Genomic DNA, 18,216 nt, shown 5'->3' on the forward strand with positions numbered 1-18,216 from the left:
TCCACCAGGAAGTTTCACATCAGCACACACTCCATTGCAGAGTGAAAATCTCATTCTGGAATCATTTAAAACTTCCTGTTTTTCCTACAAGTAACTTTCAACTACATGTAGAAGCTGAGAAGAATGAATGTAACTTCTCTACAGTTCCAAGACTGGTGACTCTAAAGGGAACACATGATGGAACCCCAATTTGGTTTTACAAAGAGTACTCTACAGCATTGGCCCTTCACTTATTTATCACAAATTTCTCAACCAGAACAAAGTCCCAGTAAAAAGCGCAGGTGACTCCTGTACCGTATACAAGGAGGGTAAAAGAACAGACCCACAAAAATCTTTAACATTGGTTTTCTACAGAATTGTTGAACATATTCTCAGTTCAAATATAAGGAAGTACCTTGAGAACGAAAAGTTTCTGTCCACAAATCACCACGGTTTTAGAAAACATTGCTCACAAAAAACTCAGCTTCCTCTTTTCTCACATGAGATCCTGCAAATCATTGATGAAATGCAACAGGCAAATTCCATATTCCTAGATTTCTGTAAAGCACTTGATATGGTACAACACTGCTGACTGTTAACAAAGGCACACGCATACAGAACAGATTGCCAGATATGTGAGTGGCTCGAAGACTTTGTAACAGTGCCCAATGCTGTCCTCTATGGCAAGTGTTCATCAGGGTATCATTAAGTGTGCCCCAAGGAAGTGTGATAGAACCACTGTTATTTTATAAATACAAGGGGGGATCAAATATAAATGAGATTTTTGTTCCTGAACATCAACAGTTGGTAGGACTGGCCCCGCGCTTCTGTTATGCTTAGGCGGGACCATCAGAAGTGAGGAGAGCATGCTGTTAGATACTTCCTGCCGTTTCATCAGTAATGCTCATGATGTCTGAGTAACAGGTGCATCCCTCCATTGTGCAACGCATAATTATCAAATTTCTTGCTCGTGAAGGATTTACAGTGGTGAAAATTTACCAAAGATTGATGGCACAGTTTGGTGATAAAACACGATCAAGGACATGTGTGTTTGCCTGGCATAAAAAGTTCAAGGAAAGCCAAGAATGTGTGGAAAATCAGCAACATGATCGCCGTCCTCAGACCTGCATTACAGACAAAAACATCAATGCGGTTAAAGATATTGTTAAAGACATTATTGACAATGATTGACAGACGATAATATCAGAAACTGCATAAAAAGTTGGAATCAGTTATGGGAGCTGTCCAGCAATCATCACAAAGGACCTATAGTTCCGTAAAGTGTGTTCCAGATGGGTCCCTAAACTTTTGACTGAAAATCTGAGGTTGACACATTTGGAGGTCTGTCAGAGGCTTACAGCAATGTTTGCAGAGGATGGTGATGCACTTTTGAGTCGAATCATCACCTGCGATCAAACATGGGTTCACTAATACACTCCAGAATCCAAACAAGCCAGTAAGGAGTGGTGGAGGAAAGGGGAGGCAGCGTCAGTGAAAGCCAAGACTCGGATGTCAGCTGGCAAGGTTCTTTCAACCGTTTTTTTTTTTTTTTTTTTCTATCAGTAAGGCATTTTGCTGATTGACTTTTTGCATGAGTGACGCACAGTCAATGCTCCTTACTACTGCCAACTATTAAACAAGGCGAGAGTTGCATGTTGCCAAAAAAGACAATACCAATCAATTCTCCTCCATGACAATTCGCGAGCCTGTACTGCAGCCCTAACTGTCTCCAAGCCACAGGAAATGCACTGGACTACACTTGATCATCCTCCTTACAGGCCGGACTTACCGCCCTGCCATATCCATTTATTCGGACTGCTTGCTCTAGGAGGGCGACGATTTGAAGATGGCGAGAGTGTGGAAAACTTCGTGCGCAACTGGCTGGTGACACAATCCAGTTCTTTTTACGGTGAAGGCATCAAAAAGCTGCCAATATGCTGGGGCAAATGGATTTCCAAAGCAGGAGACTATATGGAAAAATAAATTATAACTGCCTTGCGTTTTTCACTAAATGAATTTAAATAAAAAATTAAATCCCATTTTATTTGATCTGCCCTCGTACATAAATGATCTGGCAGACAGGGTTAAGCTGTTAACCCTGCGGCTGTTTGTTGCTGATGCTGTGGAGTATGGGAAGGTGTCATCATTGACTGACTGTAGGAGGATACAAGATGACCCAGACAAAATTTCTAGTTGGTGTGATGAATCACATCTAACTCTGAGTGTAGAAAAATGTAAGTTAATGTAAATGAATAGGAAAAACAAACCCATACGTTCGAATACAGTATTAGTAGTGTGCTGCTTGACACAGTCACATCAATTAAATATCTAATCATAATGTTATAAAGCAATATGAAATGGAATGAGCACGTAAGGGCTGCTGTAGGGAACGCGAATGGTCAACTTTGGTTTATTGGGAGAATTTTAGGGAAGTGTGGTTCATCTGTAAAGGAGACTACATATGGCTTACTAGTATGACCCTTTCTTGAGTGGTGTCTGAATGTTTGGGATGCACACCAGGTCAGGTTAAAGACTGACTTTGAAGCAATACAGAGGTAGATTTGTTTCCAGTAGGTCTGAACAGCAAGCAAGTATTAGGGAGATTCTTTGGGAACTCAAATAAGAATCACTGGAGTAAAAGTGAAGTTCTTTTTAAGGACAACCATTGAGAGAATTGGCATTTGAGGCTGAATGCAGAATGATTCTACCACCACCAACATACATTTTGTGTAAGGACCATGAAGATAAGGTTAGAGAGATAAGGGCTCATACACATTTTGTGTAAGGACCATTAAGATAAGGTTAGAGAGATAAGGGCTCATACAGAGGCATACAGTCAGTTATTTTTCCCACACTGTTTGTGAGTGGAACAGAGAAGAATGTGGCTGGCAGTAGTAGTAGTAGTAGTAGTAGTAGTAGTAGTGCAAGGTACTCTTTGCAATGCGCCATACAGTGGCTTGCAGAGTACGTATGTAGATGCATGCATGAACTCCACAAAGACTGAATGAATGAATGATTAGCACAAAGACTGAACATAGCTTTTGGATCAACTTCTCATTTTTTGCTGCACTTCTCCGCGTGCATCTGATATTGACACAGCATTGTCATAATCCTGAGAGCTGCACAATGTAATTTCCACCCATATTTTTCCAGCGGCTGTTGATTAGCTTTTGACATATCCTCTGCAGTTTTTCTAGATATAAAAAAACTGTAAGAAGGATCCTCAAATTTACACAATGTTGTCTTCTATATGAACGTATCTTATTTGACCCACTTGGTCAGTTCTGCTTTCACTGGGAGTGCTGTCAAAAATTACTTTGTAATGTTAACCCTTTTTTATATCTGCAATAATTTTTCCTTAAAATGTTCACCAAAAATAAAAATAAATTCAATTTGTATCCCTTTTGACATATAAAAAGGTACTCTCTTTGACCAACCAGTGACCTCTTCTAGAACCAGTGTTCCTTCACTACTGGATCATCTTTTGCCATAATTTCCACCAACTCTAAGAAATTGTGATGACCGCAGAAAGCAATGTTTTGCTGGGCTAAAAATACTGTAATGTCTAAAACACAATGTAAAATGTTTCTCCATTTCTTGGACTCATCATTAAATTATGCAAGTATTTTTAAACTATGCTTATAGGCACTCGTGCAGATAGTTTATATTGTACAGATTCTGATCTGGGTTTGACTGATAGATAAGCTGATTAACAAGTAAGGTTTTGTATATAATTTATAAATATTCCATACAAATTGTATGAATTACAATGAATTAAGCTGTGAAAATGATACCACTGCCACCTAGTGAACAGCTCCCATACTCGAGTGAGCATCAGAGTCTCGAAAATGCAGCAAGAGGAATGTGATTTGCATTTGATGTTCTGGTCTAGTTGTAGAATGTGTGGCCAGAACCCAATAGATTATGTGATCAAATCCTAGCTGTGTCAATTGTTTTTTTACTCTGTGTTTCAACCCAACATTCACCTCTTAATGATATGCAGATATGCAATTTGAAATACGATGACAATTTCCATCTGTCAATTCCTACTTTCTTACATTATCAATTACAATTCACACTTTTAATCTACTGCAAATTCTTTGCACAACACGCAGTGAGTTATTCAACTTTGAAATATCATAATGAATGTGATCAATAATGAACTGATGACTGTGTTATCATCAGGCTGTGATGTGAGACATACAATTTTAAATACTAAAATATTTTTAACCAATAGTTTCCTTGCAACTGTTTCAGAACGAATTCATGAGGAAAATATAAATGGTGCTTTATTTTTTATGCTACATGTAAAACATTTTCAGAAAAATTACTTCAGCAACTTTGCTTCGCTTACAAACAGTATGTTCTTTCAGCAGTGCAGCAAATGACTCAACTTTCAGTTTTCTGCCTACCTTGAATCAAACCTAGATGTTGACATGATTCTCTGTGAGGAGTATGCCGTAAAGAGTCCATGACGAAGAAGTGTTGCATATGTGCTATGCTTCACAGGAAAAATTCAATAATACAAGCCAAACATGCACATCACATGTATTTTTTCTTATTTTTTTCTCTTATTTGTGCCACCTCAGACAGCCTCCAACACATGTTGAAACACACACACGATTCACATACAATATTTGTGTTGGTTGTAAACATATTACATACATCATGATGTTCTCCCATTATTGCCATGAGATGCCACTCCAAACGCAACTGGATGTGGGAATACACAACATTAACGCCTCCAAACAACTTTCTAGCCGTGCGTTGCCTATGTCACATAATATATATGAAAGTGATGATATTCATTTACTTAACATTATTCTCTGAAATCTATTCATAACTCTATGCAATGGACCACAATCAAAATACGCTGTACCACACAAGTCATCTGGCTGTAGATTTTTAATGCTACCCATGTGAAGCTGGGCCAAGTTGATGGTGTAATTGTGTCTAGAAGAGCACTGGTTAATATTTTACAGTTTTTAAGTCACATGCAACATCTTACAAAAAATCCTTAAAATTCTCACCACACCTAATAACAAATTCCATGGCCTGGTCATAGGTAAATATGGTCTTGTATGTTAATGCAAGGGTGTACTGAAAGGTAACGCCTCTGAACTTTTTATGTAAAAACTCTCAAAGTTTTTTTTAAACAAAGCACACTTTGTTAGCAGTCTACTCCTTTATTCTTCATTTCCACAAATTTATTTCTGAACGTAGTCACCCTGTCGATGAACATATTTCCCCAGAGAGAGACCTGATTCCTGATACTGTCACTGCAGGGCATTTTATTTCTTGAAAAAGCCACAAACTCACCTCTGCTTGGATCACCTCATTGCCATCACAGCGAAGTCTTCAAAGCTGTTCTTTAAGTTTTGGAAACAAATTAAAATCAAGTGGGACCAAGTCACGACTTCACAGAGGAGGATTGATGACAGTGAACACACAGCACTGGGTTGCTGCAGATATTGCAGTGCTCATGTGTGATCTGGCACTGTCATGCTGAAGGAGAGGGTGATGCATATGTGGACAAACTCTTCTGCAGTTAGAAACTCAATTACAGCATGCGGTCTGTCACACATTGACGTAGTTGTTTTACACACCACCATTTTACACACTACAATTTGAAGCATGGCGATGGACTTCAGTTTCCATAAACATGATACGTAATACCTCAACCAATACAGAGAATGGATTAAAAAATTCGGAGGCATTAATTTTCAGCAAGCCTTCGTATTTTGCATATATATGGTTTTGTGCCTACATATTTTGGCCTTTTTTATGTAGCCAACATACAGAAGTAAAATGCCATTCTTCATATTTTTGTAGAAGTTATTACACAATTGCTTATGATATCTTTGAAAAAAAAGGCACTATTTAAATTTTTAAGGATGATCAACATTCTACCTGTGCAGTTACTACATTGTACTGCTGAAACCTACTGGTTTTTGTGTTTTATTCATTGAAGAAACAGATAAAAACACTTACTGTTTATTGCAATTCGTATAGCTGCAGAAGATACTACAAAATTCAGCACCATTGCTGTCGCAATTAACTAAACATCAACATTTACATTTACTTTTTCAGTCCTTAATCAATTTTTGTTTTTTATTCAGTTGTGCAAATCCTCCACTCATTTGGTTGTTGCTGATTGAATTCTTGTTTTCAAGTTGGGATATATACATGTCAAATTCGTCTTTCTTCTTGGCATTTTTGGCTGATAAAAGTTTATCACACTAGATAGGGAAAATTGAAATGTTGGATGGTGCCAGATTTTTATCCTGGTACTTCTGAGCTTGGCCGCAATGCATTGGCAAACACACTTTTCCTTCCACTTAGTGCAGTCAGGTCGTCAAACAAAACTTGTAAACAAAGCCACTCAATTATTTTAAATGAGTCTAAATGTAGTCCTTGATCTAACATATTAAGATCCATGGAATCCTCTTGTTCCACCTTGTAGCCAAGGATCCAGTGACGTGGACAGTGCAGTGACTGGAATCCAATCATCTGGTTGGTCCATCTCAACAAGGCAAAATCTGTACTGCATGGTAGCAAACTACGCCATGTAATGAGGAAAGGAAGTGACTTTTTTTTTTACAGTTGATCAGGTTTAGGAAAAGAGGAAACATATGCCTGTGATGTTCTGCCCAATGCATGGATCAGACCAAATTATATGATTCCAGACCTCAACATCAACGAATGGACTGAAATGTGTTAATACATACTTCAAAATGCATAAAGATATCTCTGATGAACCTCTCCTGTTAATTCTTTTTGCGATATTCCCTAGTAACAGCGACCAACAATAAAGTCATTTGTCGCAGTTTGCTGCAGCTGCAGCTGCAGCCTGCTACCAATACTTCCTCTAGGGCCTGAACAGAAACAATCCACACACACACACACACACACACACACACACACACACAGGACTGTTTACTATCAAACCTTCAACAGCCACCATGGTACTGCATTGTACCTATGTCACCACCATATGCATACGCTTTGTGGCAAATGGCACTGCTATCATGGCACTGCTATCGTAGCACTACCTTGCTTCAACAAGCTTTGTGTTACTGCCAGTAATGAGCATTTAGGTCCCATCCTCAGTGCTCTGCAGTCAGTTCACATTTCAGGTTTTACATCAACTGGACTGCCTTTGTTGAGGGCACTCTACACTGTGTCTGTCCTCCATGCTGGCCGCACCTAGTGGTCCATCAATCTGAATCTACTGCACTGAGCCAACCGAGGAGCACCTCACCACTGTGATCAAATATCAGGCCATTGGGGGAGTGCATCCTCTGCTCACTGCTTTGTGGGACTTTGTTTCCGACTTGCCTTTGAGACCACTGTCATGGGACACTACTACCATGGACTTCACCCATAAACAAACATTCTAATGCAAAGTCAGGTCAGTGATTACCTGATAGTACATTCCAGTACTTCAGTGATTAACTATCAGACTAATTTGAGTATTGCAGACTTATGTTACAAGGTACTATTATTGTATTTTGTTTATGAGTTTCAATAAAGCTGCACTGTTATTGGCTACCCAGGCACATCAATTATAGTGCATTATTCCCCTTGGGCACAAACGCTACAATGGTGATCAGGAACATCATTTAAACCATCCTTGCCCCATACTACGATCACAGTTTGCAAAGTTTAGTCACAGTCCGTAGCACAAGGGTTCAAAGACTCACCATTTTCGTCTCCACCACAATAGCAGTAAGGATATTTACTATCAAAAACAGTGTTGATCACAATTTACTTATTACAGTGACCGGTTTTGACCACTACTGTGGTCATCTTCAGACCAATGCATAAGAACCTCCTCCTGGTGGTAAATCACTACTAATTTGTAACATATTGATCACTGTTCACTCCCACAATGTATTCAAAAGTAATAAGGATATTTAACTAAGGAGTATATCCCTACAATGACTAGCATCCAGACTGTCAGCCTTTCTTGTTTGCACAGAGTAGCCATCCATCCCTGTGATCCACTTTGGACTGCTGCTGATATTTTTTTGCTGTATGCACATGCTCTTAACACCCACTGCCTCTCTTCAGTATGGTACCACAGACCTCTGATGTCTTAGTGCAGCTTCTGCTTCACTCACAGCACCTAAATCGAGACTCCGAGCTTCTCTTACAGAAATTAACCCACATGGCTGCTACTCCTACCCAAGTGTTGACAATGCAGCCACTACTCCTTCAGGAACTCACGATGGGTTAGAACCATAGCCTTTGTACCTCATGTGGTTGGAAAACTACTCACAGTCTCTGCAATTCATTATGCCACTTACCAACAAGTTTCTTTCCTCATTTATCCTGATGCTCACACCTATCACATTCTTCAGTCAATTAACCATGGTACAGTCCTGGTTACTGTGTGCTATGTTCACCTGTGGGACCAATTCAATGCTTATTATGGAATTTTCATGCTCCAGCAAACACACACCATTCCGAGGAATTTCCCTCAATTCCATCTATCCTCCTCCCCACTTTCTCAGTGCTCATTTGCACAATAGACATTCTGCACCATTGTCCATGCAGCTGCTCAACACCTGACTGGTCATTTATCAACATACTCAAACCCTTCAATGCTCCCGCCGCCTCAGGGCCCCTCCCTGCCCTCGATGCACACCATCCTTCTTAGTTCCAATTAATCCATGCCCTTGTGCCGTTTCCTTTGCCTTTTCTATTCCTTCTGCAGAGTCATTTGGCAGCACTTGTCCTTTTCAGGGCAATCTTGCAGGACTCATCTGCACCTCCAAAGAGGTCACTGCCTCCGACACCATTGCACCAAGTGCCACCATCGTCACAGTCCCTACATACATGCTTCTGGTCCATCTCTCACAGGCCATCCACCTTTGATTATGCCTGTCCATGACCCATTCCTTTGGGCTCCTTTGGTACCATTCTGCTTTTATCATCCTGCTTTTTTTCCTCCTGCTCCCAGCAGTTTTTGTCCGAGCCAGACCCATCAGTCACTGCACCAAGCCGGTTGAGATACACCTCACTGCCATGCCCAAACATTGCATCCATTTGTCCACTGCTCACCATTTCATGGAAATTTGTCTCCAATTCACTCATCTTTGATCTCACCCTCATGGGGCACTATCACCATGCATTTTATCCATATATGAGTATTCCAGCGGAACGTCAATGATTACACACTAGAACTTTCCAGTACTTCAGTGATTTATCAGACTGAACTGAGTAGTGCAGACTCACATTCCAGGAAACTGTCATTGTATTTTTTTATTAGACTCAATAAAATTCCATTGTTACTGGCTACCTGGACCCATCAGTCATGAACACTACACTTTCATGCCAAGAACACACGAAAGCATTGTTACTGCCAGTATTATGTATTGCCAGCTTGTGAGAAGAGTACTGCCAATAATAAAATACACAAGAATGATTTGACTGTTGATAGGAGACTACCTGCTGAAAGTCAATGCACAAAATCACAATATTGCCTACTAGGTTCTTTTTCCCCTCCTCTCTCTGGAATCAGTAGCAAGCATTTTGTAGGTTGCATCTGCACCTGCACTTTCCATTTTAGATTTTTTGCTTTCTTCAGCAGAATCTGCAATAACCACCTGCATGAAAAGTCTACTGCAATATGAATATGCATCTACCATTGGCACACCAAATTTTAGTTTACAATCACTTCTCAAAATATACTTTTGCTGATATATAGTTTTGGGAAATACTTCTGGAAAGAGAGATATATTTTGAACACATCAGAACTGAACTTAAATAGCAACTGATCACTTTATGCCTAGAGTAGTGATTTTCCTACACTGGAAATGATTCACAGTATTTCCTCACAAAGTCACTGTCATGGTCTAGGATTTTATGAGGCCTGTTGGGATGCCTTCCTTTTTTGCCTTCAGGAGGTCAACTGCTCCTTTATTTGTCAACCAAAATTTCATGTTGTGAGATGTAATGTGCAAAACAATACATAGTGTCCTTTGACAAAAGCCTACCTTACCCATGCCTACCTTACCCTTTTTTCTAAAAGAAAATGGTATGTCAGTGAAAAATGGCAATGAGACAAATTTTCTTCTTTTATTTATCTCTTCATATAAGCCATTTCAATCCACTGGAATGGCAAACATTGTGTCTGCTTATCAAAATAATGTGTGAAAAATTTGCAAATGAGCTGCATCTTATCACCCGCTCATAAATCTCCACATGAAAACTGACAGTGGCAGTTCTTTCTTAGAAAAGAACAAAATCCCATTGCTAATATTTTAAATGTACCAAACAAATCCTGTGATATTTGCGGCTTACATTTGAGTGAAAGTTCAGTCCATATCATTCCAGTTCTGGCTAAGTGTCACATTACTATATTAGAACTCTGTAAATATTTAACACATACAACTTTTTGACCACAGGAATTATGGGAAACATTTTTTCTATTATAAATAGCAGTTACAATTTCTTATCACACACTGCATCACGTGACATTTCTCCAGTTTTTCCTCCTCCATGTGTAAGGGCATCTACCATCCTCAATGACTCACATTTATTTTCATTTAACTTACAAATTTTAACTTCGTGTTTCCTTTCTTTATCTAAGTGTTTTTGCACTTCGCTCATTACAACAACATTTGGTGCATCCCTCATGATGCCTTCATTTACAATATTGTTCACCGCAACAAGGAATTACAATTTAACCAGGAGATGCAGGACATCAGATATCACACTATTCCAACTCTTAACTAAGTTTTGACAAAAATGTTTTTTTACAATGCTGTTCAGGTGAATGATCAGTTTAAAAATGAAGGATTCAAAAGGTCACAAACAACCATAATATGGCGTGTGGGAGCAGTTCTATAAAGTCATATTACACGTCCTGTGCTCATGTCACCATACCATTTGTGAATAACTTATAACAATATTTGAAACTGAATACCAAATTAATTCTTTCAGCAAGTGGTGAGCAATATTAAATCAGGTGAAAAAGCATCATCAAAGAAAAAGTAAATCTCCATTTTGGGTGTTATTAATGGTTTTTTCCCTCTTCTTTCCAAAAACTGCTAGTTTTTAGCTCAAAAACGATCTAGTTCATCCAATTTTATAACAAAAAAAATTTCTTCAATAAACATAGAATACGAACAGGAAACATTATACATAGCATGAAAATCTTTATTCTGGTGAGTACATATTGATAGAAATTTAAAAATGGAAAAATCTTACTGTGGGTCTTCTAAAGCAAACAATTAGGTTCATCTACCTCCACATTTAGAACATACAGAAACCTTGAGGACACACCTTTTAGCAATTTAATATATTTACTTTTGTCAACGTCAGTCAGTATGATATTTTCAAATAAACCTTCACTTATGCACATTACAGGACTCTCACAGCAATTCGTGCAAATTACAAAAACAGACACTTGACTGGGTTGACTACAGGGTACTTTACCAAGTTTTTTCTGTTAGTTGACACATTAGACGAAAGTAAAGGCATACAAACATCATTAGGATAATACCAAGTAATGTGGTACTTAAACCAACCTTTGAGTTCACAATCCTTTTGCGGTGCTCTCACAGCTTTACTGAAAATATTTAACACACTGACTGCCATATGCATAATGATGGATGTTTCATCACCAGGATAGTGGGTACATGGCATCAGGCATAATTATGGCTCTGCAGTGGCTACCAGTGGATACATGGCATCAGATGAATGGCTTTGCTGCTTCAGTGGCCTCGTGGCAGTCAAGTATTGAAGCGGTGAAAGCTGCTGTTACCAATTACTCAGCCAGCTCATTATTCAACATCATCAGATTTTAAATATCAATTACACAGTCTTTCTTCCGCTGATTTTGATGTTTGTGAATAAATTAATTAGCAATGAAAAGCCCTTTGATGTAACTCAGAATGCTGTGCAATCCAGTAACAACAAGGTAAGCACACTGTTGAATTTCTGAAGGCAGGGCATTGTGTAAAGTTAGCCCTATCTAATAAATTCCATGAAGACTTTAGGAAGCAACAGTTGACCCACATAAAATTCGTGTTTGAGTAAGCCCAGGAGACCATGCACAGTTATTCTAGGTGACACTGATCCCAGGAACCAATGTATTTTTATTTAGAACACTGAACAGGTACAAACTGGTTTCCCCTGTGCTACATTTGCAATACTGTTGTGGGGTACTTCCACCTTCTTTAAGTATTTATAATATGAAAACGTGAAGACAACAATGTTTATGATGGAGAAGAAGATAAAGAATTTCTTCCTACTTCCCTCGCCAGCATCAATTCTTTTTTATATTTCATCTGGTTTCCTTTTTATATTTCATCTGGTTTCAGTGCTTTCTGAGATATTGCCCCCTTTTATTCTTCACTACAGATCCCTTGTCTCCAATCTGTGCCAATACAGAAAAGATTCCCTATCCCTAACCAGAACACAGTCCCACATAATGTTCCTGCATTGTATGGTGTTTTCTGGCTCAATGGTTCCCTCCCCCTGCCAATGGGCTGACCATCAAATTACTCATATCTGGTTGCAACCAATCCTCTCACTATGACCTCTATCTGTTCAAATTCCATCAGTCTGCAGCCCACATCAAGTTAGCCCTGAAAAAAATATACAAATCACACTTCATTACATCTGCTCCATCTGTAACATCCTACTGATCCACAATCTCAAATTCCTGTACCTCATTTCCCAGACTGAAACCTTTTCCCTCCAGGAACTAGAGCAGCATGCAAAATACTGCCTCAAAAAACTATCAAATTTATTCATCTCATACTCCCACCTTGAACTATCACTATCCACCACTAGTAAAAAAGGCTCCCTCAAACATCCCCCTGTAACCACCAAACTCTGCCTTGCAGACAAACTACATCAGCCATACCCTTAGAAACTCACTCTCACCATCCTACAGAGACCAGAGCCTAAATAGACCTGCAACACAGCCATGAATTTCTCCTCCAAGAGCCACAATGCCTCAGAATATCAGCCCTTTAAAAGGCTCACATCTTTTGCCTTGATTCCAAATTAAAAATCATGCCAGACTTGTCAAAGACCTTTCCTCATACTGGTTCCTACGGCAGAAACACTTTTTTTGTTGCCAATTCTACTAAACAAACTCTACTCAAAATCATACTGAACCCTGTCTTATTCAATTTACTGCTCCATCCAGCTGTGATCTAATTACCCCCCACCCTCCTCCTACCCTTTCCGAATCATCCTCTAGTAACTTGGCATAGCTTCCTAATGTCAAACCTCATCTCACAATGATTCCCCTAATCTTTCAAAATATAAACCAATCTCACACTTGCAGAATGAACTGCTAATGAACTGCAAAGATTACTTGGCAGAAGAGCTGAATGTCATATGTCCAGCTACAAGCCCTGCCACAGCGACCCCATTCCAGAAATCGAGCAGGATCTCCAGTCCCTCCTCAAATCCAGAGGTCCATCCCAGAATCTTTCTCCTGGTCTATGTCTATCCTCACCCACACCACTTCCCACATTCCTATCTTGTACATAGTTCATAAAGTACTTAAATCCAACCATCCAGGATGCCACATCATTACAATGAGCCTGTCAGCCACTCAAATTGTCCTCTATGTGGTGAGTAGCAATGTATACTATGTCATTTTATTGTAGTTATCAAGTTAGCTGTTCTCCTTCACACATGACATCACAAAGTGGCAAAAAAAGGACTCCATCAGTCCCCATATATATTAATACAACAACTTTATTTGTAGAGCATTAAATAATCTACTGTTCTCCAGAAGTGTTGCTTATATTCATTTTTATATATGTATAGTATCACACAACAATAAAACAGAGCACACTACAATAAAATGTGTTTACAGTTGTTCAGTTCCACTGTGCTGGTACACAGTGATACCATGAAATAATTTTCTATCCTACTTATCAGTGTATTCTTATCACATAAAAACACTCAAAAGCATGTGAAAAACTGACAAAACTATACGTGTATGTATTTAATTAACAGCAAGAGAAAAAGACAAGGGTATGTAAGTAAGAGTTTGCAGAAGGGGTTTGTGTCACTTCATGAGAGGGTATAAACGGTAATGGAAAAATCACAGCAGGACAACTACATACTGGGCCACAAATCAGCTAATAAATGAAGCCATCATCAATCAACAGAACACACTGTGCATAGCAGGTGAAATGTTAAATAACCGAGCTTACCTAGCCTTTCTCAAGACTCAACAAAGGCAATGGAACATGCTTGCCCTTTATTCAGCACTCTTGGAGTAACTGGAGGAATCTCTACAAAGTGACTGGCAAGTCAACTTCAAAGAATTATCTTGGGGGGTACTGTATAAACTGTGTACACCTTTGGATTATTTTTCAAGCACAAATCTTCTGATGGCAAACAACAGGATGCTACAACTTTACATGCATCACATGCTGGGTATCCCTTCTGTCGCATCAACTGAAGCACTTTTTTAAAAATTTTGTTCATTTGTTAGTAACATCTCTTAATTAGGAATGAATTTTTGATCCTGCAGATGACAGTTTGCAAAAGATCATACAAACATATATAGGGAAATAAAGCTTTTCTATATAAATTGCTGAGGACAGATATTACACTGCCTTTTGTGCTTGTAACTTAATGTTTTATCAGAGAGAAGGATGCACATATAACAACATCCATAGCAAGAAATGTTAAGAGTTAGTCAGCTGCAGCCTCAATAAAATGGCATACAACCTGAACTCTTTTGATTGACGAAGGCCGACAGTGATGTCACCAAGGACACATCACAGCAGCATCGTTCTGGAATATACCAATCACCACATGCTGAAGAAAACTTTAACTTCTAATGCAATGTGTCGTGTTTCATAACTGGCACAAAACAGTGTACCTACTGTGTGGAAATTCCATCTCATAGCAGAAACAATTTACTACTTACTTACAACATGTGATACACAGTATTGTGTCATACATTACTGAAATCCCACAAAGCTTTTCAGAATTATTTTTGTAAGAAATATTCCAAAGAACTTCCCTGAAAGTGTAGTGAAAAATTTAGAAATCTTAGACTGATTTGTACCAGCAGTTGGTACTGTGTACCTGTGTCACCTATACCTACAATATTATAATTTTTGTCTATTTCTGGGAATACCCATGCTCTATTCTGTACTAGCAGGTGTATGGCAATTAACTGCAAAGGCCATTTTTATTCTCCTATCTGTCACTCATGACCTAGCACCTAATTCTACATAATTTACTAAGTGCTCCAGATCATGAAACAACTTTTTGCTATTAATCAAAAAGACTGTATGAGAATGACAGGACACACATTGATTTTTGCACCTGTTTTTACAACTACTTCCTTGAATGCAAAAACATTCACAAAAATCCAAAGCTCCTCAAACTGAACTTTTATGAAGCTGAGGTCTGTAATGACTCATTTTAATTATTTCTCAAGATAACATAACTGAGATCAAAAAATAACTGTGGATTATCCAGTAGTGTCCATAAAACAGTGAGTATGATGCAAATGTAAATGAAAAACATGTTATGATTAAGAATTTAAATGGTTTCTGAATAGTTAATACTGAAACAGATTGGATATGATAAAACATCCATCTAGAAGGAGACTAAATGGTTTAGGTCACTGCTGCTAGTAATTCTTCGTGGAATGTCTTTGGTAAAAATAAATGCCAGAGATACAATTATGTTTTCACATGGATATCTAAAGAGGTAATTTGTATTTTTGCTATTTATTGGTATTCAAAACTCTTTAGCTCCAGCTTGACTGTTAAAGACATTATAATAACAAAGCCTAGTATTTTTCTGTCCCGCGTAAATGTTTCTATGAGAAACCTTTTGTTGACTATAATAGCTTTTTCCATTTTCAAACCCCGGTGTATCAGTTCCTTACTGCGAGTACATGTTAGGACCTTTTTTGCATAAAAGATAAGAAAACATACAACTGCATTCCAATTTCAACATAACAAGCAATCTATTCCTCTCCTAAACATACTGTTGTAAAAATCCATGGATTTTTTTTGCTATATTATATAAAAATCTGAAAGTATAGTCTTACGATAAATTAAAAAGCAAATAGGAAATCAGGCCCAAGTTGCTGAAGTTGGTGGTCTTGAGTGTGTGAGGCGTGCTTTCTTGTGTGAATAAATTGTGTGCGTTTCTCTTTTTCTGATAAATGGTGTGGCTGAAAGCTTATGCATAAGTGTCTAATTCTGCATGTCTGGAACTTAACTTGTCACCTTTACAGTAATTAGCAATCTATCTTTTGCTACATTGTAAATAGCAAACATAATTAACCATGACAAAATAATAAGCAGAAAGCAGAAGAAACTGAAGAGTCAGACCCCAAGTTTTATATTTTTAAAACATTTGCTTCATCAAATGAATGATACAAATAACAAATTGAAAAAATTAAAGGAAAGTTGTACAGTACCTATTTAGAAGGAAATGTTATTCAGATGCCAAGATACAAAAACACAAGGTACAGTTAATGAATCATAAATAAAAATATACCACTTTTTTCTCATTTTCCATTTGTGATTCTGTCAGTCTTGTTCCAGTAATACTTGTTTCATTGATTAGGAATGAGATATTTCAATAATGTCAACATTCATTTCCTACTATATTTTGAATTACTGAAAATACTGAGCATTTTGTGTAGCAAAAACACTTAAACAGCAGTAAGTTCACTAACATGTTTTAAGACTATAGGGGATGCAACCTATTTATGGACCTACCTAATTATTATAAAATTTGTATCAGATTAAATTAGCACAGATGTCAACAGTCAACTGTAGAACATAAGTTCAGTGCATTAATGAATACACCACCTTTTTTATTCCTAATTTTAATCTCATAAAGAAAAAAGAGCTACAATTATTTTTGATGTCTTTTCTTGACCAATCCTTTGGTACATCGAGTTGCTGGGCAGGCAATGAACTAAAGCAGTCTCTGATATTAGGACATGGTGTCCCAGCTTTCTTTGGCTGTTCAACAAAAGACACATCAAGTTGCAGGCATGTACAATTCTTTCACCCACAGCCTTCAACAGTAAAAAGACACACAAAGCAAGCGCATCTCATGCACAAACGACTGCCAACTCCAGCATCTCGGGCCGGAATGCAACAAAACGTGGGATGCAAGCAGCAGTCTGGAGGGGGTGGGTGAGGGGATAGCATTATAGGGGTCATGAAAGAGACGAACATTGTCTGGTGGAGTGTGCTGCAGGGACTAGACTGCCAATACGTGCAGTGTCAAGAGGTTGTGGGACAGGAAGGTGCAGGGGATAAAATAAACGGGGTGGGAGATGAGAATGTGGAGGAGATGATAGGACAAAGGGGGTGGAAAATGAAGCCAGGATAATTATGGGAGCAGAGAACATTTTCTAAGGATAACTCCCATCTGTGCAACTCAGAAAAGCTGGTGGTGGAGGGAAGGATCCAGATGGCTTGGGTAGGGAAGCAGCCATTGAAATCAAGTGTTATATTCAGCTTCATGTTGTGCCACAGGGTGGTTTACCTTGCTCTTGACCACAGTCTGGTAGTGGCCGTTCATCCTGGTGAATGTAATATCTGTTCTGAAACCTAGCAAACCCAGCAACATGGTAGAAAGCTACTGCCCCATTGCCCTATTTAGGCAGTGCTACCTTAGAGAATGTTCCAGTTGATTAGGCAGGCTTCAGACCAGGGCGTAACTGCTGCGATCAAGTCATTGTCTCTCACATCTGTCATAGAGTCAGGATGCCAAATGAAGCAGAAAACATCTGTGGTGTTTGTGGATCTAACTGCCGCCTTCGACACTGTGTGGAGGGAAGGCCTTATCTACAAATTTCTCCGCATCATCCCCTGCAGAACAATGGCTAAACTGATTAACAGCATGCTAAGCAATTGGAAGTTCCAGGTAATCACTGGAAGCAACATAAATAAGGAGGGGAAGCTAAACAATGGATTCCCCCAAGGATCAGTTCTCTCACCATTACTGTTCAATCTATACCTATCTGATCTACCTGACACTTTGTCCAGAAAATTCAGCTATGTCGATGACCTGGCTCTAGCTGTACAACACCAGAAAATAAGGACAACAGAAGAGATTCTAGCCAATGACCTGTCTGTATTAGATAATTACTTCAAAATCTGGAGACTCCAACCCAGTGTGAGTTAAACAGAAGTGTGTTGCTTCCATTTAAATAATTGGTTGGCGAATGTAAAACTGGAAGTAAGTTTCAGAGGTAGAATTCTT

The 18,216-nt window shown here is 38.6% G+C and overlaps 1 protein-coding gene across 2 annotated transcripts in view; it reads right to left on the minus strand.

The window, feature by feature from the left end:
* LOC124544611 (phosphatidylinositol 4-kinase alpha) overlaps positions 1-18,216 on the minus strand; it is a 203,249-nt gene that overhangs the window by 142,835 nt on the left and 42,198 nt on the right. Inside the window, exon 9 of one of the 2 annotated variants that reach the window (XM_047123207.1) lies at positions 14,695-14,760. The exons of the other annotated variant lie outside the window; for it this stretch is intronic. Within the exon in view, the coding sequence (XP_046979163.1) occupies positions 14,695-14,760 (66 nt within the window). The remainder of the gene's footprint in view (positions 1-14,694; positions 14,761-18,216) is intronic. 2 annotated transcript variants of the gene reach the window in all.

This window comes from Schistocerca americana, chromosome 8 (assembly GCF_021461395.2).
Source record: "Schistocerca americana isolate TAMUIC-IGC-003095 chromosome 8, iqSchAmer2.1, whole genome shotgun sequence".
Classification (NCBI taxonomy): Eukaryota; Metazoa; Arthropoda; class Insecta; order Orthoptera; family Acrididae; genus Schistocerca; species Schistocerca americana.